We start from the raw sequence: 22,941 nt of genomic DNA, 5'->3' as shown, positions 1-22,941 counted from the left end.
TCTCGGGCCTCATGATGGGAGGCAGCTGTGATCATCCTCACTGGTTTCCTGAGTGCCTCCAAATTCCTCTGTATGAAAGCTAGTGACAAAACTGGTGGCCTTCCTTGATCTTTGTCCAGGCTTTCCAATGATTCTGTAAGGACTGTATGCCCTTTATTTAAACCCTTCCTACTTAAAATACCTTGAGCGGTTCCTATTTGTGATCATATCCTAAAGGATACATGCATACACCCCAAAGGTGGAGCATGAGATAGGGTTTCTAACTGTAATGAGGAAAGAGGAGGAAGAGCAGGTTAGTACAACCACATTTCCCCATGAAAACTAGTGGGAGGTATGTTCAGGTGCGTGGAATGAGGTGAGACTATGGAAGGCACTGAATGCCAGGCATTCAGGCTTGAGGAAGAAGGAAGTCAGGTGAATGTGATGGCAAGGGTCACATCTTAGGGCATGAGTGGTGGTACATGTGAGACAGGTTAGAGTGTGGGCGATGGAAAGGAGACAGGGTCAACCAAGTTGCCCTAGAATGGGAGACATGGGAAAGCACCAAAAAAGGTGTATCTGAGACATGTGTTGAAAAAAAGAAATAGGATGTTTGGTATATTGCATTTAAGCACTTAGTAATAACTGCTATTTATGAAGTTACAATTAATTATACATCAGATAATCTGCTAAGGTTTTTACTTAGGTATAATCCTACCTAAGGCGGAAATCATCTGTGGTTACAAATGAGAACACCAGGGGTCAGGAAGATTAACTAATTCACTCAAGGTAATCACCTAGAAACAAGAGCCAGGAGTTGAACCTGCTTTTTTTTTTTTTTTTTTTTTTTGGCCATTTCTTGGGCCACTCCCTCGGCATATGGAGGTTCCCAGGCTAGGGGTCAAATCGGAGCCACAGCCACCAGCCTACACCAGAGCCACAGCAACGCGGGATCCGAGCTGCGTCTGCCACCTACACCACAACTCACGGCAACGCCGGATCCTCAACCCACTGAGCAAGGCTAGGGATCGAACCTGCAACCTCATGGTTCCTAGTCGGATTCGTTAACCACTGTGCCACAACGGGAACTCCTGAACTTGCTTCTCTTGCTCTTCAAGGCCTGCACTCATTCCAAGCTAGGCTACTTTTCTTCCAACACTGGTCCTTGTAACAGTACAAAGGGCCAAGCTTGATCCTCACCTGGCAAGAGGCAGTGGAGGACAATCAAAAGGGCAAAGCCTTTGTCCCTCGGACGTGAAGCCCTAAAAAGACTACGATCATGAGGAAGCAATGTGGCAAATCCACACTGAGGGATATCCTGCACAACAACTGTCCTGGCCTCTTAAAACATGTCAATGTCATAAAAAACGAAAAATAAAGACTAGAATGCCATGGTCTAGATGAAAAGAGACTACAGAAATGTGACAACTAAATATAATGAGTGATCCTGGACTAGATGCTGAATCCAAAAAAAAAAAGCTACAAAGGATATTTTATAAACAATTGGTAAACTAGATATTAAATAATAATGTATTGATGTCAGGCATGTCATCCAATGTCAGCTTCCCAAGTGTGATAATTTTACTGTGGTTTTGCAGAAGAATGCCCTTGTTCATTGGAGATGAGCTGAAATATTTAGAAGTAAATCTACACAAGGCTTCCCAGTTGCTCTCAAATGAATTAGTGAAGATAGACAGACAGACAGACAGACAGGATGAACTAAAAAATGTTGCTCACAATCTGGTTCTACAAGAATTAAGTTACTAGTCACTGCAGTCACTGACCTTTAACATACCCTGAAAGGAGTTCAGGAATGAGGCGCCCTGCTCTGGAAAAACTGGCAGAACAGGCCTTCAGATAGATATTTTCAGGAGAAAATTTTATGAACCCCATTTCTTACAATTTCTCATTCCTAGAGGAGCCTAAAATCATTAACAGTGACCAGCCGCCACCTCTGCACAGATGTGTGCTTGATTGCATGTACCCCCTTCACCAAAATCAGATATATATTGACCTCCCCTCCCACTTCAAAGCAGTTCCTCAGAGCTATTCTTTGAGAGGCTGTCTCCCAGGCTATAGTCCCCAGTAAGCCCCAAAGGAAACTGAACTCGTGTGCGTTTTTGGTCTTTTTGTTGACAGTGGGTAGAGCCCAGATGTCAAAAAATGTTAACAAGGAGTTCCTGTCATGGTGCAGAGAAACGAATCCAACTAGGAACCATGAGGTCGTGGGTTTGATTCCTGGCCTCACTCAGTGGGTTAAGGATCTGGCGTTGCCGTGAGCTGTGGTGTAGGTCACAGATGTGGCTCGGATCTGGCATTGTTGTGACTGTGGTATATAGGCTGGCAGCTGTAGCTCTGATTCAACCCCTAGCCTGTGAAACTCCATATGCCGCAGGTGCAGACCTAAAAAGCAAAAAAAAAAAAAAAAAAAAAAAACAAAAAACAATTAAAGGGTCTATGGGTTTGGCTGGACTATTCTTTTTTTTTTTTAATCTTTTTAGGGCCACACCCTTGGCATGTGGAGGTTCCCAGGCTAGAGGTTGAATCGGAGCTGTAACCGCCGGCATATGCCACAGCCACAGCAACGCCAGATCTGAGACACATCTGCAACCTACACCACAGCTCACAGCAATGCTGGATCCTTAACCCACTGAGCGAGTGCTGGGATTGAATCTGAGTCCTCATGGATCCTAGTCAGGTTCATTACCACTGAGCTACAGTGGGAACTCTATCTGGGAAAATTTTAAATGCATTGTCCCCATGCTACCCCACCACCACCCCAAAAAAAGGAATGAAAAGAAGAGGCCCTTAAATTGAACATGCTGAGTTCAGCTCTTACTAGCTGTGTGACCTGATCCCTCCCGTCCTCAACTGGAAGGTGGGTGCTAGTGCCCACCATGCACGCTTCTGTGGGACCATGAGCCTGGACCACAGTGGCCAACACAGTGTTTCCTTGTGTTCTGTGTTCACATTTATTCTCTGCCCTTCCTCCTGCCTGATCTCCACCTCTTTTCAGAATCCATTACACGGGCCACTGAGGGAGATCTGCTCAGAATAAATAACAACAACCGTATACTCTGTAGTATGCACAGCTGAGATGACGTTACACCCTGCAGGGACACTTAGTGCCTGAGAGGCAGGCTGGAGGACCCTCGGAACATCAAGTCACAGGGACAAAATTCGGACTGCCTCCACCCACAACTTGCTGGTTCATGCCATGGATAGGAGCTCAGGGACTAGGCAGAGCTCCTCCAAATGGGATAGCTGGCCCATCTGAGCAGAATCAGGTGTGGTTCGTGTAAATGCAGATTCCTAGGCCCTGCCAAGCTCTGCGACAGCGTCTCTGCAATGTGTTGGTGTTGTACATTCTAACACTGTTTTCTAGGCGATTCTGAGGCACAATCAGAGTTTAAGCGCCCCTGATCCACATTTTGGCTGTGGTGGATGCGCTACTTTATAACAAAACTGGTCCACTGGAGAAGTGGATTCCTGCGGTTAGAGCCTAATAATAACATTAAAAGGTTATACGTACAAATGGGAACAAACAGAAGCACAAGTCGGGTTGTACATAAAGATAAAAGCAGGAGACTTAGGAAAGCAACACTCCTCTCTGGGCTTTGCTAACTCCAAATTCAAGTATATGAATGAAATTCTGCCCCAGACTTGGGGGTGAGGGGAGCTGGCAGTTTAAGGCCCCAGATCCATCACTGCACCTCAGGACTAAAGGGGAGGAGCCCCTACAATCACTGTGACACCGAGAAGCTCCAAAAAGCAAAGTTCCCTCCCCTGGACCTGGATGTGTGTGATAAGCAGTGGTTCGGTAGCGTCTTATAAACCCCAAGAGCTCCAGAAATTCCACTGACAGAAAGGTTCACTTAGATTCTGCCCCTGATCTGATGGCACCTCTCCTCTCTGGGGACAATCACTCTGTAGGATGCCATCTGGGTGAAAGAAGCTGACACTGGTCAACCTGGTTTCCCTATGGCCCAGTGACAGCTTGTCGGTGGACATGTGCTTGGGAAGGTGCTGGGTTCCTCTCTCTTCCAGCCAGGAGATCAGGTCCTTTGGCCGGGAAAGCTCCCCTCAGATCCTGAGAATCTTCTATTGCAAACCGGCTCTGGGCAGACATTTACCCACAGGGTAGGAGTTATTTTGGGAGATTCAACATCCTGCACTCAGCCCCAGGGAGGGGAAGAGAAGAACAGACAATTGGGCAGTCTCCACCCCCAGCCCACCCCCAAACTTGGAGGACTGCTGCCCTTTGCAAGTTTAACCCTTTCCTGCCTCTGGCTAAGACTAGTGCATCCCCTTTAGGAAAGCCTCATGTGGCAGCATGGGAACCATTTTTATTTAAGAAAAAATTAAAATGTAGAGGGAGAAAATTATACATGGAAAGCGACTTTTAAAAATTGTCTTTAGGAGTTCCCGTTGTGGTGCAGTGGTTAACGAATCTGACTAGGAACCATGAAGTTTCAGGTTCGATCCCTGCCCTCACTCAGTGGGTTAAGGATCTGGCGTTGCCATGAGCTGTGGTGTAGGTTGCAGACTCGGCTTGGATCCTGCGTTGCTGTGGCTGTGGTGTAGGCAGGCAGCTACAGCTCCGATTTGACCCCTAGCCTGGGAACCTCCATGTGCTGCAGGAGCGGCCCTAGAAAAGGCAAAAAGACAAAAAGAAAAAAAAAAAAAGAAAGAAATTAAAAAAAAAATTGTCTTTAAATATTATAACCAAAGTGAGAGGATGGAAATTGCATCAGAAGATCATTTAGTGCGTGTGTGTGTGTGTGTGTGTGTGTGTGTGTGTGTGTTAACACTGAAGAAATAAATCACTTTCCCAACTGTAGGCCTTAAAGTAATACGGTACCTTTTCAGGAACTCTGAGGTTTATTTTGAAGATGAGGAGAAGCAGAGTACTGGCTTCAGATTTATAGTTTTCCAAACTAGCACACAAAGTTGTTCACACTGGACCCCAGGTAAGTGTGATCTTGGAGGTTTCAATGGCTGCTGCCTTTATGCCTTCTTTCCCAATTGTTCCCTGCAGTGTGCAAAGCCCCCGCTGGGGAGCTGGGCCTTGCACAGGAGGGGTGCTCAGTGGAAGGAAGAAAGGCAGGCAATAGGGAGGAGAGCCTGCAATGATTCTACAAGGGTGACAAGTGCCCTTTTGCATGTGGAATGTCTGTGGCTCCTCAGTGGTGTGGTGTATTAAGGCCTGAGGTGATAACTCACATTTTAAAATGCTGTTTTGGAGTTCCCGTTGTGGCGCGGTGGTTAACGAACCCGATTAGGAACCATGAGGTTGCAGGTTCGATCCCTAGCCTTGCTCAGTGGGTTGAGGATCCGGCGTTGCCGTGAGCTGTGGGGTCGGTTGCAGACGAGGCTCGGATCCTGCATTGCTGTGGCTCTGGCATAGGCCGGTGGCTAAGGCTCCAATTAGATCCCTAGCCTGGGAATCTCCATATGCCGCAGAAGCGGCCCTAGAAAAGACAAAAAAAAAAAAAAAAAAAAGTGCTGCTTTGTTGGATCACTCAGGGCCTAGCATTTGGCAGGTGCTGAGCAAATCTTGATGGTGGACAGAAATGAATCATGCAGGGCCTCTGCTACTTACCCTCCAGAAGTCTCTTGAGGACAGCAGAGTCACACACCCTGGGAACCTGGCATCCCCCCAAGACCAATCAACCTGGGTCTCTGAGACCCCCATGGGTAAAAACTGACAGGTGCTAGTAGGCTTACATTTTAGTCTTCTGAGGTTGCAGAAAAATGCTCCTCAGTTCTTGATCATTGCTTTCTTCTTAAAGCAAAGCAAATCAAAGCAAGCACAGCCTTCCTTCTCCTCCTCCTCTAGTTGGGCTCAGCTTTGGCCTGCCCTGGTCCTGGCCCCTCGCAGAAGCAGTGCCTGACTCAGCCTAACCAGCCCTGGAGATAACCTTGTTTTCTCACTGCCCCCAGCCTCCTTGGGACCTGGGCTGACCTTCTGCCCCCCTGACCCTGTCTGGTTCCTTTCGGTCACACTTTCTGCTTCCTTCTTGCCCACGGCTCCAAACCCCTTCTGCTGGGACTTCAAGCCACCTGACCCAGAACTGTATGCCTTCAGACCCCTCTGGCCCACGTCTGGCTTTTCTTGGCCTAAGCTGTTGTGCTGTCAGGTGACAATGAAAGCCTTCAAGACTGCCATCAGGACCAGAGTCTGAGACTGAAAAGGTCACTGCTCTGGATGAGTTTGCAAACCCCATAATTTAGGCTGCAATTGCCAAAGGACAGGCAGTTTGACCATTAAGATGCATAACTGCAAAGCAATTCAACTAATTCACTTTCCTAGCACCCACTTGTTAATCAGGTGCCCTACTGTCATCAAAAGAACTTTCAAACTTGCTCTAAAACTTCAGCTACAGTGCAGTCACCTGGAGGGTTTGCTGGGCCACAACCCCCACTGTCCAGTTCTGAAGTTATACAAGTTGTATAACTTGTATACAAGTTATTTGTATTTCTAGCATATTCTAGGGTGAGGCTGATACTCTGGTCCAGGGACCTCACTTTAGGCACCCTTGCTCTAGTCCATTGGTTTTCAAACTTGGCTGCACATTGGACTCACCTGGGGAATTAAAAAAATTGTAGGCAAATGCCTGAATCCACCCTCAGAATTCTGGTTTAACTGGTCTGGAATACTGACTGGTCACTAGGCATTGTATAAGCTCTGTAGGTGAGTCTAATGTTCAGCCAGGGTTGAGAAGTCTGCTCTTGTCCATTTCTTTTTTTCTTTTTGCCTTTTTCTAGAGCCGCACCTGTGGCATATGGAGGTTCCCAAGCTATGGGTCCAATCGGAGCTACAGCTGTCGGCCTACACCAAAGCCATAGCAACATGGGATACAAGCCGCGTCTGTGACCTACAACACAGCTCACGGCAACGCCGGATCGTTAACCCACTGATCAAGGCCAGGGATCGAACCCGAAACCTCATGGTTCCTAGCCGGATTCGTTAACCACTGAGCCACGAAGGGAACTCCTGCTCTTGTCCATTTCACTTGCGTGAGCTCTCCAGATAAAATGTAGGACACTCAGTTAAATCTGAATTCTAAATAAACAAATACTATTTTACCATGTGTCCCCCCCCCAATATTGCAATGATGTCCATTTTTGTTGTTATTTTGATTTTTCTAAAGCTGGCAACCCTGCCCTTAAACACTTTGCCCACACAGAATGAGACACAACAAACGATCTGTCAGCTCCCATTTCACAAAGTAACACCGAGGCCCCAGAGGTCGTGTAGGAAGTCAGAAGAGAAGTTTTTGGCATAATGCTATAGCATTACAATAATAAGAACTCGGGAGGCTTGACTTCCATCCAGAGCTCTTTTCCTTCCATCACACTTAACTATGCTAAAGACACCTGGGCCCTTCTCTTGTTAGGAGGCTATTGCCTGGAGGTGACTTCAAAGGGGTCAGTATGATTTACATCCTCTGCTCCTGTCCCAGTCCTCCACCCCCTTCCTACTGCTGCTGGTATCACAGAGGCTGTCCTGGGCTATGGCCATTCTCAGGGCCGAATCGTTAGTTAATGGCCACCTCGGGGAGGAAGTGGGCTGGAAGTGCCACCAGCCAGATACAGCTGTGAGCAAGAGCCCATAATTGGGTAACACGAGGACAAGTGGGATTTGGCACAGGCAAATGACAGGCAAAGCATGTTGGGAGAGGCCCACTTAATTCACAGAGACACTTGGAATTAGTTGTAAATTCTCTGGGAAGAGATCAAGGCAGCAGCATAAACAGCTCAATTAAACTGTCGGCTCAATGTTCAATGCACAGTAATGGTCAAAACACAGCCTTTAATCTAGATATAGAGGATTATCTTTCGACCAGTAATGAGATTCCTAAGATTAGTTGTACCTGAGGTAGAGGGAACAACAAAGCTGGCTCAGCAACACCACAATGGGCTTGCATTTCAGCGTGCCAGGGACTTGATTGAAAGGGGCTACCTGGACGCCACAGCCTTCCTGGAGGTCCCTCCGGATGCTGGGAAGACAGGGATGAATCTCATTCTGCTTCCTCCGAAGAAGAGGCACGTCTAGGAATAGGACCTCTGAACTGGCTGCTGTCTTGTGAGAGAAGCAGGGAAATGGGCAAGAGACACCTGCAATGATACGGACAAGAGATGGAGTTGCACCAGGATGGAAGCAGTGGAGGTGGCGAAACATGGTAGGACTGTGTATACTCTTTGCTGATGTGCTGCATGGAATAGGAATTAAAAAAAAAAAAAAATCTCAAGGATGACTGAGGGTTTTGCTTCAGATCTTCAATGAAGATTAATGACTCACAAATTTATGCTTCCAGCTCAGACTCCTAGGCTGGTACATAGCAAGGGACTGACATTAACAGTTGATGGGCTGAAGTGAAAAGTAGACAAATCTGTCAGGTTGGTGGCACCCTTTTCCCAGGCCTTTACCAATGGCATAGCCTACCTCCAGATACTGGAAGTGCAGAGAAAAGAGTTGCCATTTACCCACCTTCGTCTAAAGTGAGAAGATGAGACAGGGCAGAAACAGAAATGGGACCACAGACAACCCTTCCAATAAGAAAATCAGGGACAACAGGCAGGATATAAAAGTTTTTTTTTGTTGTTGTTGTTGTCTTTTTAGGGCCACACCCCATGGCATATGGAGGTTCCCAGGCTAGGGGTCTAATCGGAGCTGTTGCTGCTGACCTACACTACACCACAGCTCACGGCAACGCTGGATCCTTAACCCACTGAGTGAGGCCAGGGATCGAACCCGCAACCTCATGGTTCCTAGTCGGATTCGCTTCTGCTGTGCCACAATGGGAACTCTAGTATATAAAAGTTAAAAGTGCCGAGAATGATGGGCAAAGTGTTGGGTTTGTGATGTCAAAGATACTGAATGCCAATCCCAGCCATGCCTCTTGATTCGATCTCTTCCCTTCACTGGTCCCAGTTTTCTCTCTGTGAAATGGGGTGGCTGGCTTTCTGAAAAGTCTGTCCAGCTCTAACCATCTATAGAGCTCTGATCTTTTTCTTACAAGTCCCTGTCTCCTCTAACCACTTGACACACTGCTTTTCCAACATTGTCTTTAGGGAACTTTTCTGCTTCCTTTCAGAATGATTATTTCTGACTCTGAGTCTTATAAGATGTCTCTACTAGTTCCCAAAGGAAAACACCCATATGTTTTTTGTTTTTTTTTTTCTTGCCTGCTTGAAATAAATACTACCTTAGGCCAGTTACCCCATCTGTAAACTGGGAATAATACCAGATTGTAGGGATGCTGAGTAGGGTTAATTACATACAGAACGTGTAGGGGTTGAGCAGATACACAAGCGCTCTGGAAGCTTTTGGCATAATGCTATAGCATTACAATAATTTTGGCTTGCAAATTATACCCCAGCAGAGGCATCACATGGAAAAGTGGGTCCGACCCTATGGCCCGCTGAAAGTGAAATGGAAAAAATAAGTTGTGAAGTATTACTTCTCTTCCTAAACCTTTGGAAAAGGCAGAGATAACACTTCCATGTGCAACCAACATGCAGGGAACACGTTTCCAGATCTTGGAGAAGAATTTCTTGCCCATGGTCACCTGGCCTGTTACTAGGGTCTGGCCATTCTTCCTGAACCTAGAAGCAGAGATGGGAAGGGAGGGAGCAAGGGAGGAATGGTGGTTGGTGGAAAAGGAAAGGTGGGGCTCAAAATGAGGACGTCCTCCCTTTTCAGGTTTTCTATTCGAGCTTCCCTTATTTGCAGGATAATTAAGTGCTTATACAGTAGAGGAATGATTTAAAGGATAATTTGAGATAGTTAAGTCCAGGGACACCTGAAATAAACATCTTGGCCCAGGTCAACTTCTGGGCCTTCTCTCCCCCAAGACACACCACACCACACACACACACACACACACACACACACACACACACACCCCCTCCACATCCTAGATTATTTCCTGTGAACTTCTAAATAAGTAGATCTCAGGCAATGAAGAGGCTGAGTAGTTGGTAATGGTGTCTGTGACTGTCTGGGTCACATAGTGGGTTTGTAAAATTTAACTGGCTCATGGAAGATGACAGTCCTGTCTAACCAGAGGGAAACAGCAAATAGCTTGATCCCGAAGGGACAATTTGCAGTCAATACCATTGCATCACTGTGTGTCGCTGAGTGGACAGAGCACAAGCTTTGGAGTAAGACCCAAATTGGAGTTCCGGTTCTGGCACTACCCCCTCTGTGGCCTCAGGCAGAGGAAGAGTCAACAACTTTCCGGTCCTCCTTGTCCAGGAGCCTCAGACTGAGAGTTTGACCTCCACCTCCAGTCCTGACCAAAAGAGCCAGTGGCCTTGCTCCCTGGTTTTTCAGGTGCCAATTTTCCTATAGGATATAGGAAAAAGTAGATTCTCCCAAAGCCCATCTGTAATGTACATGTTGCAAGTGGAGATAATTAATGATTTGGACAACCATCCTAATAAATCAGCATTTTTAGAGAATTTCTCAGATCTCAGTTCTTACCCATCAGGGTATGTCATATTCTGGGGCTTGACCAGCCAAATTCAAAGGAGCTCTAGTGCATTTACTTCCTTTCCAGGCAGTTCTTCAGTCTCTGGAGAGCGTATCTGCCTCCCAGGGAAAGCTTCACTGAGCATGATATGCCCCTGACTCGACCATGATATGCCCCTGACTCGACCTCAGTTTCCTCATTTTAATAATCAAAGAACGATGGGAAATGACACAATTTCGGCACCATCAGACTACTTAGCTGGCATTCAGGCCCACCTGGGTGACCTTGCTCTGAGCCTCAGTATCTCCATCATGTAAAGTGAGAGCCCTGGATTAAACGGAGCCTTGCCAGCTCCTACAACTTTAGGCATTAAATGTTCCAACAGTTCATTCTGCCAAGCTGGCTGTGAGCTGGGTTAAAGCCATGGCTTCCTCAGAAGTGAAAAGGTAAGCAAACATTTCGACCTCTCAGGTTGGCTCTCCCATTGGTGCGGAGCCGGGCCCCTGCCACCTATCCTGGCTGCATCCTTCATCTGGATTGCTAAAACACTTATTAGCATAAAGATTTTTTCCGATGATCTGGCACAGGGGGAGGAACGGGAGTCTTCGTGTCTTTAAGCAGGGGATAGGCACCCTGTTCCTAAGGGGCCTTGGCACCGCATTTCCTCCAAGTGGATCAAGCTGTTAACTAAAAATGTCCCATGTCCCCAACAGTGGGGATCCCTGCGTAGCATGGCGCGTGGATCTCAAGGGAGGGTTTGGCTTCTGCGCACAGCAGGCTCAGGCTGGCAACCTCTCGCCCTAGGCGGCGGCGGGCCGCGAGTGAGGCGGGGTTGGCTGCGCCGCAGGACCCCGGCGCCCTCAGGCGCGACCCGGGGACTGGCGCCGAGGCGGCCGCGGGAGGTGGCGCTTGCTGAAAGGGAGAGAAGTACTCCAGCCGAGGACCTGGGCGCTAGCGGGGTAGGGCCAGGGCCGAGGTCTGGCAGCAGGGCTGGTGGGGGTGGGCGGGGCGGGGCCTGCGGGGGCGGGCTGGGGGCGGGGCGCGCACAAGCCCGGGGAGGGCGGGGCCGCGGCGCGGGGCGGGCTCTGGCGGACAGAGTGTCACACACGCGGCGGTTCGGGAGGCGGCGACAGCGGCAGCGGCAGGCGCCGCCGGGACGGGCACGGGCGCGCGGGCTCGGGCGGGCGCCGGCTGCCTCCCTCCCTCCCTCCCTCCGTCGCTCGCTCGCTCTCCCGCCTGCTTGCTTGCCGGCCGGGGGCCGGGCTCACCCCACCACTCTTGGGAAGGAAGAAAGGGGCGGGGGGACCGAGGAAGCCGACAAGTTCCCGCAGCAGCGGCGGATCCCGGCCAAGGCGGAGCCTGCGGCTCCGACGGGACAGGAGCGCGCTCCGCGGCGGAGCGCACTGCCAGAGCGTCCGAGGAGGGGGGCGTCTGGGCCTTTCGCTCTCCTTGGGGCCGGGGCCGGGATCCCATGAGACGCGCCCGCGAGGGGCGAGAGATCCGAAGCCCAGGAGGCGCGCGGCGGAGGCGGAGGGCGGTGCTGCAGCTGCCGGAGCCCGGGAGCGGCCGGCAGGAGGCGGCGGAGAGAACTTGAACTTGGCGTCGGGAGCAGGCGCCCCGGACGCCCCTCGCCGGGGCCGGGGCGCCGTGGGACCTGGGAGGCAGCGCTGCCCCCCGAATGGCCGCGGCGGCGGACCGGGCTCCCGCGCCGCGGCCCTAGGCGGCCTCTCGCCATGGCCAAGTGGCTGAACAAGTACTTCAGCTTGGGCAACAGCAAGACCAAGAGCCCCCCACAGCCGCCGCGGCCAGACTACCGCGAGCAGCGGCGCCGGGGCGAACGGCCCTCGCAGCCCCCCCAGGCCGTGCCGCAGGCCCCCGCGGCCGCCTCGGCGTCCTGCGGTACGGCCGCCGCCTCCTGCTTCTCGGCCTCGTCCGGGTCTCTGCCCGACGACAGCGGCAGCACGAGCGATCTCATCCGTGCCTACCGCGCACAGAAGGAGCGCGACTTTGAGGACCCCTACAACGGGCCCGGCTCGTCGCTGCGCAAACTGCGAGCCATGTGCCGCCTGGACTACTGCGGCGGCGGGGAGCCGGGCGGGGGCCAGCGCGCCTTCTCGGCCTCGTCCGCGTCGGGCGCCTCGGGCTGCTGCTGTGCCTCCTCCGGCGCGGGCGCCGCCGCGTCCTCGTCCTCGTCCTCTGGCTCCCCGCACCTCTACCGCAGCAGCAGCGAACGGCGGCCCGCCACGCCGGCCGAGGTGCGCTACATCTCCCCCAAGCACCGGCTCATTAAGGTGGAGAGCGCCGCGGGCGGTGCCGGAGACCCCCCGGGGGGTGCCTGCTCCGGCGGCCGCACTTGGAGCCCGACGGCCTGCGGAGGCAAGAAACTGCTCAACAAGTGTGGCGCCTCGGCGACGGAGGAGAGCAGTGCCGGCAAGAAGGACAAGGTAAGGCGCCCCTCGGCCTCACCCGAGCTTCCAGAGCCACTGTGCGCACGGGGAAACTGAGGCACCGCTCTAGTTTCCAGTGCTTACATATGTTTCAGGCTAGGACCCTGGGGTCAGGGTTCCCACGCTGCTTCCCAGTTTTACATCCTTGCACGCGCTTTGCCCCCAGTCGTCGGCCTCCTGACACAGTCTCTTTTGCTGCTGCTCCCAAAACGTCCTCTCTCTCAGCCCACAGCCAGGTAACCACTTCGAAAGTAATCTGACGAGAGCGCCCTGCCCAACCTTGACCAAGAGACACCCATCCAGCTCCTTAGCAACCCCCGCCCCCGAAAAAAGTCAGAGAGAGCTGTCACGGACTTGAAAGAGCGTTTACTCTTGACCACCCTCTCTCTCCCCGCCTCCCCCCGATTCTGTAGATGGGAAACTGAGGTCCAGAGCCAGCAAGGAACTCGCCAGATATCCGGCTGTCTCTAAACGGATATATGTAAATCCCTCTAAATGCCCCGCCCTGCCCCACCCCCCCGCGCCAGGTTTCCCAATGGGGCGGCCTTTTGTACTGGAGCTGCACCGGGATGCCCCACGCGTGCTTTTCCGGCCTGAAATGCTCTGGCCTGCAAGAGCGCTCCACTTTGACCTGCCAGTTCTCCAGCCCCAGCACGGCAGGGGTCCGCCTACTGGGCCAGCAGGAAGGAGACCCACCCTTGCAATCCTCACCTTCCTTCCTGAATTTACCCCCACCCCATTACTGCCCCAGGGATGAAGGGGACGATTTTGTGCATCCCCCCACCCCAAGATCAGATCATCTTGATCTCCCACGTTTGAAGCAGGCTAGTTAATTACAGCCAGACTGGGCCCTCTCCTTCCCTTAACACTCCTGTGACCTCCTCCCGTCCCCCATACAATAATACTTGTTCTGTCTACTTCTTGTGGAAGGCAGTGTTTTGATTCCGTCCGAGGCTCCGCGCCCTGCGATGGCTATCAGGCTGCTGTCCCTCTTGTTCTCCCCCTCCTCCCTACCTTCTTCAGAAGGTAAACTTTTGCCCAGGTGTGTGGGCTGGGGGAAACTGATAAAGTCTGAGTTTCTTTTAGGACTGGATGTCCACACACAGGAGGAAGACAGCCTCCTACCTGCCAGCTTGTTTTCCAGGAGGAGGGAGGGAGGAGTCGCCCCTCTTAATTTTTCTGCCTGACTTCCTCTCCCCAAGGTCCGGGTCCTCAGGGTACCCCTTACCTGCTGTTTCTCCCAAAGGCAGTGCGGGCAGTTTATGGATTCCACCTCCTCCTGTGGCCAGTTTGGGCACACATCTTGGAAGTGTGGACTCTGGGCTTCGTAAGCACCCAGGATGCCACACCTAAATGACAAGGAGCTGGGAACCAGGTGGTCACCCAGGTGCTGTCTTGGAAGCAGAGGAGATTTCTCTGCGAGCCCCCAGGAGCATGGATTTGCGGGTGATCTGTAAGGGAAACAGCAGAGAGTTGCCCTGCCGCCTTAGGTATGGCCCAGGCTTGACTTGGTGCCGGCCTGGGAGAACCTGAAGTTCCTGGGGATGGAAGGTGTGGGAGCCCAGCCTAGCTCTCCACAGAGACTCAGGCAGTGGTGCTGGACTCCCCTCCCTGCCTTCCCCCTGTTATGCCATGACCACCTCCCACTATCTCATTGCCTGTGGTTCTGCCTGCTCAGTAAAGTCTACCGTAATGGTTTTCAAAACTTTAGCAAATGTTTTTTCCTAATTGTAATTAAAACTGTTTCAAATACTGAGGAATAATAAGTTTTATAGCTGGAATGTCAGGCATGTTGAAGACTTGGCTTCATTCTACTAAGTATTTCTTACAGGTCTTCTCTGTGCTGTCCCCTGCTGGGTACTAGATGGAGCAGGGTCCAGGGAATACTGTGGGCCAGGCCGCAGTGTGCATGATGCGTGCTGTGATGGGAGGGCTGAAAGGTGGTCAGGCAGAGCCGTTATTATGGTTGCCTGCAGAAGAGAGCCTGCTACTTTGGGGGACTGCAGGTAAAGACCCTGTGGCTGGAATTCAGAGGTTAGAGGTGGACAGGACCCCAAGGCGGTCAGGAGCGCCTGGGTCAGGGAAGATGTTGTAAACTAAGCACAGTGAAGGCCAGTGGGGGGATTGAGCTACTAAATGATGTGAACAGATAGGGTTTTTTAAATTTTTAAAATTTTATTTATTTCTTTTTTTATTATGATTGATTTACAATGTTGTGTCAATTTCTGCTGTACAGTAAAGTGACCCAGTCATTCATCTATCTATCTATCTATCTATCTATCTACATTCTTTTTCTCCCATTATTCTCCATCATGTTCCATCACAAGTGATTAGATATATAGTTCCCTGTGCTATACAGCAGGAGATATGGTTTTTCTAAAAGAAGATCTCTGGGCTGCATTTCACCTACTAAGTTGTGACTTCGAGCCCTTTGATCTTTTAAGAAGTTGTTGCAATCCTTGATCCTTGAAGAAGGAAGTTGGAGGAATGGTGGCTACCAGATGTTCTTTCAAGGGAGCAGGAGGGGCAGCAGCCAGGGAGTGTCATACTATGCAGTGGATCTCAAAGCAGCATCTGGAGGACTGGTTAAAACACAGACTGCAGGACCCATCCCCCGAAGTGCCCAGGCGTGGGGCCTGAGAATGTGCATTTCTAACAAATTCCCAAGTGCTCTCTTGCTGCTGATTCTAGGATCATGCTTCGAGAACACCAGTGCCACAATGGCTTCTTAACCCTCCTCTGGGTCTTCGAGGTGGAGCTGCTTTGGGATGCAGATGCCCTAACCTGTAACCTCTGTGTGCAGCTGCCTCCTAATCCCAGGGCCATCACCCACCCCCATTCCTGGCCAGGCAGCAAGGAGGCAGCCTGGTTTTCACATTATTTCTAACCAGACAGCTTTTGGAAGGCCAGGCATACTGCAGATCGAGCCCTGAACATCCCCCAGAGCCTGCCTTCTACCCCTTACCCGTGGATCCAGGAAAACCCACCTCTAGTTCACTTAATCTCAGGCCCAGCTGCCTTTTGTCAGTTGTTAGGGAATAGGACAAGAACCGATAGACTGTTGAATACCCCCTGTGTACCAGGTACCGTGTTTTTCACATCAGCCTGTGTTGAGAGTTACTGTGGTGTGGAGTAGGAGCTGTTTGTCCACAGCTCCTCCTTCCAGGGCTTCTCTTGCCACCCTCTCCCCTGCTTTATCTTTGGGGGGCCCTTGTCCTGCCTCCTCAATTCCTGTGCCTCCCTCTGACACATACTCAGGCATCCTCCTCTTCTCCTAGGTGAGTCCTGGGGCACACACACATCTGGTCACATATGCCCCACTACCAGCCAGCCTCTAGTTTGGGGCATTTTCCCTTTTAGAATCATGTGGAAGAGAGACTGTGTTTTCAATTTAACCAGTTTTTACCCAGCACTTATTTTCGGGCTCAGCAATCTCTCCGTACAAGGGTGAGCTAGGAAGGAAGGGAATAAAGGCTGCAGAAGACTTGGCAGTAATCTCTGGCCTAAGCCTCCAAAGGAGATGGACACACATTGTCATTTCATCATTTGTCTCCCAGTGTTCAATTTGTCTTGGGGAATTTAGAGAGGTCTTTACCTCAGAGGCAGCTTTGAGCTGGACCTAGAAATGGAAGTGCAATTTCAGCACATAGGAAGGGCTGATTGCAGCCTGCAGGAGCACTTGGGTGCCCGTGCTGTGAGCATACATGCATATGTAAGTGTGTGCATACACGTATGTGTGGGAACGTATGTATGTGTACCTGTATGTATAAAACCTTAATGTGGAAGGTATTCTTGGAAACCAGAGCTTTCTTGCAGTGCACCTCACTTGGGGAATGAGAGATGACAGTATGAGATAGGCAGGGGCCTGAGTTTAAACCCCACAAGAGAATCCCTAAAGACTGTTGAGCCAGGAGAGGGATAGACTCAGAGCCATGGTTGAGGAGTATCCCAGGCTTTAAATAGCTGCTGCGATCTGGAGAAGATGGATTTGGAGTAGAGGGCAATTGCAATATGGTCTGAATGAGAGACAGTGAGGGCCTGAGCTCTTAGGAAAAGAAAGCAAAACACTAGTAGGTGGAATATTACTCCTTCAGGTTGTCTTAAAAAAAAAATGATGACAAAAGAGGCCGGTAACTTGGTAGATCTTTTGCGCAGCCAAACAGGTCTCATCCAGTTATGTTTTCTGCTGAAGCCCTGTTTCTTTTATCATAATTAAGTGAATGTTTCCACTGTAACTGAGGAAGTCAAGATGCACCATGACATCAGTTTCCCAAGTTTTAAATACATGCTGATGTGTACCAGTACTTTATATTTTGTCAGCATCCACAGAGTTGAGTTAAATAACATGTTTCCTAAGGAATAAAGAATATCATGTCTAACTTTCTTTTTTTTTAAAACACTCAGCAAACAATTTCTGAGCAGCGAGCTAGGCAGGGGGAATTTAGAGAGAATAAATGGTGGCCAGTTTTCCAAGAGAGAAGCTTCTCAGTTTGCAGTTGAAGAGCAGCTTCTCAAGATCGGGTATGGGAGACGGACACAGCTACTGAGGCAGTGTCGCAACCTGAGGCATGCCAGAACAGAAGTGTGCGCACAGGGCTGGGAAGGCCTCAATTCTGTCTATGAATTCAAGGAGGGCTTTCAGGAGGTGGCGGCCCTTAAGCTTCTTTGTGCAGAAGCTTGTGCCAGCAGAATGGTTGGAGACTCTGAAGGGCCGGTGTGGTGGGGGATTACAGAGGGAGGTTGGAGCCACAGAAGGAAGAGAGTGTCTCATGTGCCTTTTGGGGTAGTTGTGGCTTGTCTTTTGGTCCTTTTCACATAAAATCATTGATAACGTGGCTTGATCGAAGCCAGGGTCAAGCATGAGCTGTCAGTCATTTCCTTTTGGTTAGCAGCTACATTCTCCAGTTCTTGGGAAGTAATTGATTCAAAAGGTAAGAGCCAAGCTTGGTGGCTGTGGTTTGGCTTGGGACACTTTTTTCTTTGAAGTCCTGTCCCTTGAGGGTAGTGTAGGAGAAATGCTGCATATCAAATCCAGTTTTTCCCATTGATTCCCCAGAAGAGCAATATCTTCTCCAGGCTTCAGGCTAAATCACTTAATTAGTCCTTTAATCTTCACAATCACCCTAGAAGAGTAACTGTATCAGTTAGCTCTTGCCCTATAACAAATCACCCCAAACTCTGGTTTTAAACCAGGGGTTAGCAAACTTTTCTTAAAGGGCCAGTAAATATTTTTAGCTGCAGGCCAGAGAGCCTCCATCACAACTATTCAGCTACCATTGTAGCTTGAAAGCAGCCATAGACAATATATAAATTAAAGGGTATAGCTATATTTCAATAAAACCTTATTTAGAAAAACTGGCAACTGGCCTATGGTCTATAGTTTCCAACCCCTGCTTTAAAGGACAAGCTTTTATTATTCTCCTCACATGTCAACTGAGTAATTCTTCCGCCCTCGGTCGGGTTCAGTCGGGCATCTGCCATCAGCGTGGAGTGGGTGTGTGGCCCTGCCAATCCTCTCTTACATGTTTGGGGGGGGCCTGGTTTAGGATGGCCTTGGCTGTGTCCGTTCGGCTCTGCTCCACGAGATCTCTCATCTAGCGGCTCAGCCTTGTTCATATGACAGTGACAGTGTTCCAAGAAAGTACAGAAGCCCCTGTAATTCCTTGAGGTTAGAAGCCAGCACACTGTCCATTCTGCTGTATTTTGTTGACCAAAGCAAGCCACAAGGCCGGCCAGGATTCAAAAGAGAGGAGGAGCTGCGGAGTCCCATGGCAGAGGGCAGGGATACAGGCAGGCCACCGATTAGGGCCTTCGGTGCCCCATGGGTAATATCGCCCCCATTTTACAGATAAACTGAGGCTTAGAAGTGATGACTTGCCTAATGTCACAGCTCCCAAGGGACAGAGCCAGGATCACACCTGTGTGGTCTGAATTCAAAGCCTGTATGTTTTTTGTCAATTTGTTCCACTCTTTTCAGTGATTTAGCTGGAGATAGTAAGGCTCTGATCCCTACTGAAATATGTATTGTATGTTTCTTCCTCCCTTTCACTTAATGTTTCCTCTCTTGTATCCTTCTGCCCTAACTCCCATCCCATCCCTTGCAGTCCGGGCTTTGGTTGTCCTCAAAGGGGGCCCAGAGCTGGCTTTTCTCTCTCCTTCCCCATCTGCCTCTGAGTTCTTATATGAGATGTTAATGCAGCACTTGAGTTATTTCATAGAGAAATTCTGTGCACAGAGTTGGCACTTCCCAAGGGACAGCTGCACAAAACGTGTGTCTTGTAACTGTCATGTCTTCTCATTCTGCCACCAAGTGTTCCCTCCCTCCAAGGACTGGCGAGCCTGTGTGTGCTCTTTTTTTTTTTTTTTTCTCAATGAATTTATTACATTTATAGTTGTACAATGACCATCACAATCCAATTTTATAGGATTTCCATCCCACAACCCCAGTGCATCCCCCCACCCTTGAACTGTCTCCTTTGGAAACCATAAGTTTTTCAAAGTCTGTGAGTCAGTATCTGTTCTGCAAAGAAATTCATTGTGTCCTTTTTTCAGATTCCACATGTCAGTGAAAGCATTTGATGTTGGTGTCTCATTGTCTGACTTCATATTAGCGTGATAATTTCTAGGTCCATCCATGTTGCTAAAAATGCCAGTATTTCGTTCCTTTTAATGAATGTGTGTGCTCTTTTAAGAAACAAAACAAAGCAAAACAAAACACTGGTACCTTGGCCCTTGTCAACAGGGAACCTGAGTTTCCTTGAAGGAGATCAGGTGACCGTCCTCTGATCTGACAATCTCAGAACATGACTGATTTCCCCAGACTTAACCCCTAAGACTTGACCTTGTCCTCTCCCCGCCCCCAAAGCATTTCTGACCCATAAAATAGGCGTTAAAAGGCAAATCTGAAACAGGTGTGGTTTCCTCTGGTCATTTAAGCAAAGCTGAACTTGCTTGTGGTCAGGTGCTCCGCTGGGCAGTTGCCCTTGGAGCTGACTTCTCATCTTGTGCTGGGAGAGCCAAGTGGTGGTGGCCCATGGGGAAGCAGTGGGTCAGGCTGGACCCTAGAAAATAAGGTGGGATTTGTGGCTTTGAAACAGAGAGCTAGGCTGCCAGCCTGCTGATGGTTGCGTCTCCGCTGGCTTTCCAGAGACAGGGTGGGGGAGCAGTATTTCTGCAGGACGGAGACAGAGACTGCCGTGGTCTCTTCCATCCTGACTTTAACTTCTGTTTGGCCTGTGTGGATGGAGAAATGGCTATATGCAGGCTCCTATCAGGAGGTGTGGATACAGGGGAGAACCAAGAGGCAGGTAGTTCCTGACTCTACGGAGCTTATCTTCTAATGAGGACACAAGGACCAAGGTTAGAACACAGCCTGTGTGGCAAAGTTTGTCGATAAACAAAGTGGTGTGGGTGAACTGAGTGCCATCCTGGCACAGAAGCTGTTCTGGGCAGACTCTTGATTCCTTGGAGCTAACAGAGAAGCAGGGTCAGGAAGAGGTTTTTTTCCAACCAAGCAAAGTTGGGAAGGCTTCTTGGAGGAGGCGGCATTTGCAATAAGAAAGAGGAGTCACTTGAAATGAAGGAGCTTTCCACCATAGCAGTATTAGTTAGCCAGTACTTCCACTGCACATACTCTGAGCCAGACACTATTGGTTCCCTATATGCATTAACTCTTCCTGCTCACCAGAGTCCTTTGAGGGAGGTGCTTCTGTCATTCCCATTTGACAAAAGAGCACTGAGGCAGAGAGGTTAAGTAACTTGCCAGTAAGTGGCAGAGATGAGATTTGAGGCCCGATGCAGAGTCTTTGTTTTTAACCACTGTCGTAAACTGCACAATCTCATGCCTGAATTTCCTCTGCCTTACTTATGGCTAGACTTAAACTCTTTATAAAAATCCCTCTAGCATTGTAGGAGCTACTGAATCCTACATTTGGGTGAGTATTCCACAGCTTTAAGTACGCTTTTTTCACCCATAATGAATTTGATTCTCAGAGTCACTCTGTGAGGAAGGTGCTGTAACCCCCATTTTGCAGATGGAAAAACCAAAGGTTCGGGGAGGCATGGAGTCTGCCTGGCCTTACAGGAGGTAGTGGCTGAGCCCGTGGCCAGGCTGTTGACCTTGTGTTCTGAGCCCAATGTCCTTTGTGCCAGGGTATTGTGGAGGTGGTTTGGCCAAAGCTCCGGTCCACAGGAAGGGTGACAGCCTGATTGATTTCCGGTTCTTTCTGTGTTTTGATTCTGAAACATGTTACTGAGGCCATTAAGGAGCATCGACAGAGGACCTTGCTTCCACAATGGAATTTTCCTTCTCTTCCTGTTTGGTATTTTCCAGTAATATTTCTATTAATGTTTCACTTTCGGAGGCACCGGCTTCCTGAGAGTTTGCGCTTTCTCAACTGCTGAGCCAGGAAAAGTTGAATTTTCCTCTAAATCATTCAGTTCCTTTCCATTTTCTCCAAGAGGAGCTCTCTCTGGATTTCCCATTATACTGTAGAGGAAGGATCTTGGAGGTGGGTCCAAGGGATGGAGAGAGAATTAGTCAGGGCTCTGGGGAATGACTCAGGCCCTGTGTTTTCCAAGCAGAACTTAAGAGTAACGGTCAGCAAGATGCTGGTAAGGGGAGAAGTGACTTGACAGGTGGGCGAAGCGGGGGGAGGTGGATATCCCTGGCCCACCGCTGGACCTACACTTGTAGGTTGGACCCAGAGTCCTCAGCTGGGCCATGAGAGCCCTCCTCATTCATTCATTCGTTCATTCATTCAACAGACATTGTTGAGAGCCTGCTACGTGCTGGGTATTGTTCTCTTTAGAAGGGATAGAGCTGTGAACTAAACAAAAAATTTATGCTCCTCTGAGTTTGTTCCCCTCTCACGAGAGGAGTCAGGCAAATATAGACTGTCGGGTAGAGCGTGGAGAAAAGTCAAGCTAGGGTGGGCCTGAGCTTGGGGTGGGTGCTATTTCAGATGGGTGGTCAGAGAGGGCTTTGCTGAAGGGTGTGATGGTGTGATTCACACGGCTCAGGGAGAGAAGCGCATTCCAGGCAGAGGGAAGAGTCAGGGCAAAAGTCCAAGACGGGAGCACGCCTGGCTGCTTCAGGGAGATCAGCGTGACTGAGTGCAGCAGGTGGGAGGAAGTGGGGAGACGGGGTCCGAGAGGTGGGAGGCCGAGTGTTTGGGGCCTTGGAGGCGCTGAAAGGGTCTCACTTTAGCTCTGGGTGAGATAGGAAGTCGGTGGAAGTTCTGAGCGGAGAAATGACGTGATCTGACTTGGGTATTGAAAGGATCACTCTGGCTGCCTAGTGGAGAACAGGCTGGAGGGGGGCCAGCCGGGAGGCCAGCCTGGGGGGACCCACCGCCCCTGGAACTGGGGCACTAGTGGTAGGTGATGAGAAGAGACCAGATTCAGCGTGTGTCCTGAAGGTAGAGCTGCAGGATTTCCTGACAGATGAAAAGTGAGATATGAGGGGGTGGAGAGTCACAGATGCCTCCAGGTTTTAACTTGAGGGTGGATTGCTGTTGGCCGAGAAGGGGAGGACCCCGGTGGTGCCGTCACAGCCAGGCTGGTGGGGTTGATCCAGCAAGTGAGTCCTGGGCCTGAGAAGGAGACATGCTCCGAGAACCGGGAGAAGGCACGAGTGGCCTCTGTCTGGGGCTGCGGAAAACCACCAGGAAGAGGAAGTCATCTGGGAAGATGGGTCCAGTGGAAGCTGCACCTGCATCCCAGACTAAAGGGGGCCTGTCCACAGTGATTGAGATCAGAGAGGGAGCCCTGCTGGGGACAAGCAGGTGTGCCAGAGCACGGGGATTACCTGGTGTATCTGCAGGTGCAAAGGAAGGAGGCAGGCGATTACGTGTGAAGAGATGGTCTAAAATTGCCCCTGTTCTTGGAGTGCCCGTCATGGCTCACTGGTTAACGAATCTGACTAGGAACCATGAGGTTGTGGGTTCGATCCCTGGCCTCGCTCAGTGGGTTAAGGATCAGGCGTTGCCGTGAGCTGTGGCGTAGGTTGCAGACGTGGTTCAGATCCCACATTG

The 22,941-nt window shown here is 50.2% G+C and overlaps 1 protein-coding gene across 1 annotated transcript in view; it reads left to right on the top strand.

Annotated features, from left to right (window-relative positions):
• SHB (SH2 domain containing adaptor protein B) overlaps positions 11,570-22,941 on the top strand; it is a 145,621-nt gene continuing 134,249 nt past the window's right edge. Inside the window, exon 1 of the mRNA XM_021066254.1 lies at positions 11,570-12,904. Within this exon, the coding sequence (XP_020921913.1) occupies positions 12,194-12,904 (711 nt within the window). The 5' untranslated portion in view covers positions 11,570-12,193. The remainder of the gene's footprint in view (positions 12,905-22,941) is intronic.

This window comes from Sus scrofa, chromosome 1 (assembly GCF_000003025.6).
Source record: "Sus scrofa isolate TJ Tabasco breed Duroc chromosome 1, Sscrofa11.1, whole genome shotgun sequence".
NCBI classification, from domain to species: domain Eukaryota; kingdom Metazoa; phylum Chordata; class Mammalia; order Artiodactyla; family Suidae; genus Sus; species Sus scrofa.
Note: the sequence above shows the minus strand (reverse complement) of the source record. Positions and strands in the feature narration are given on the sequence as shown.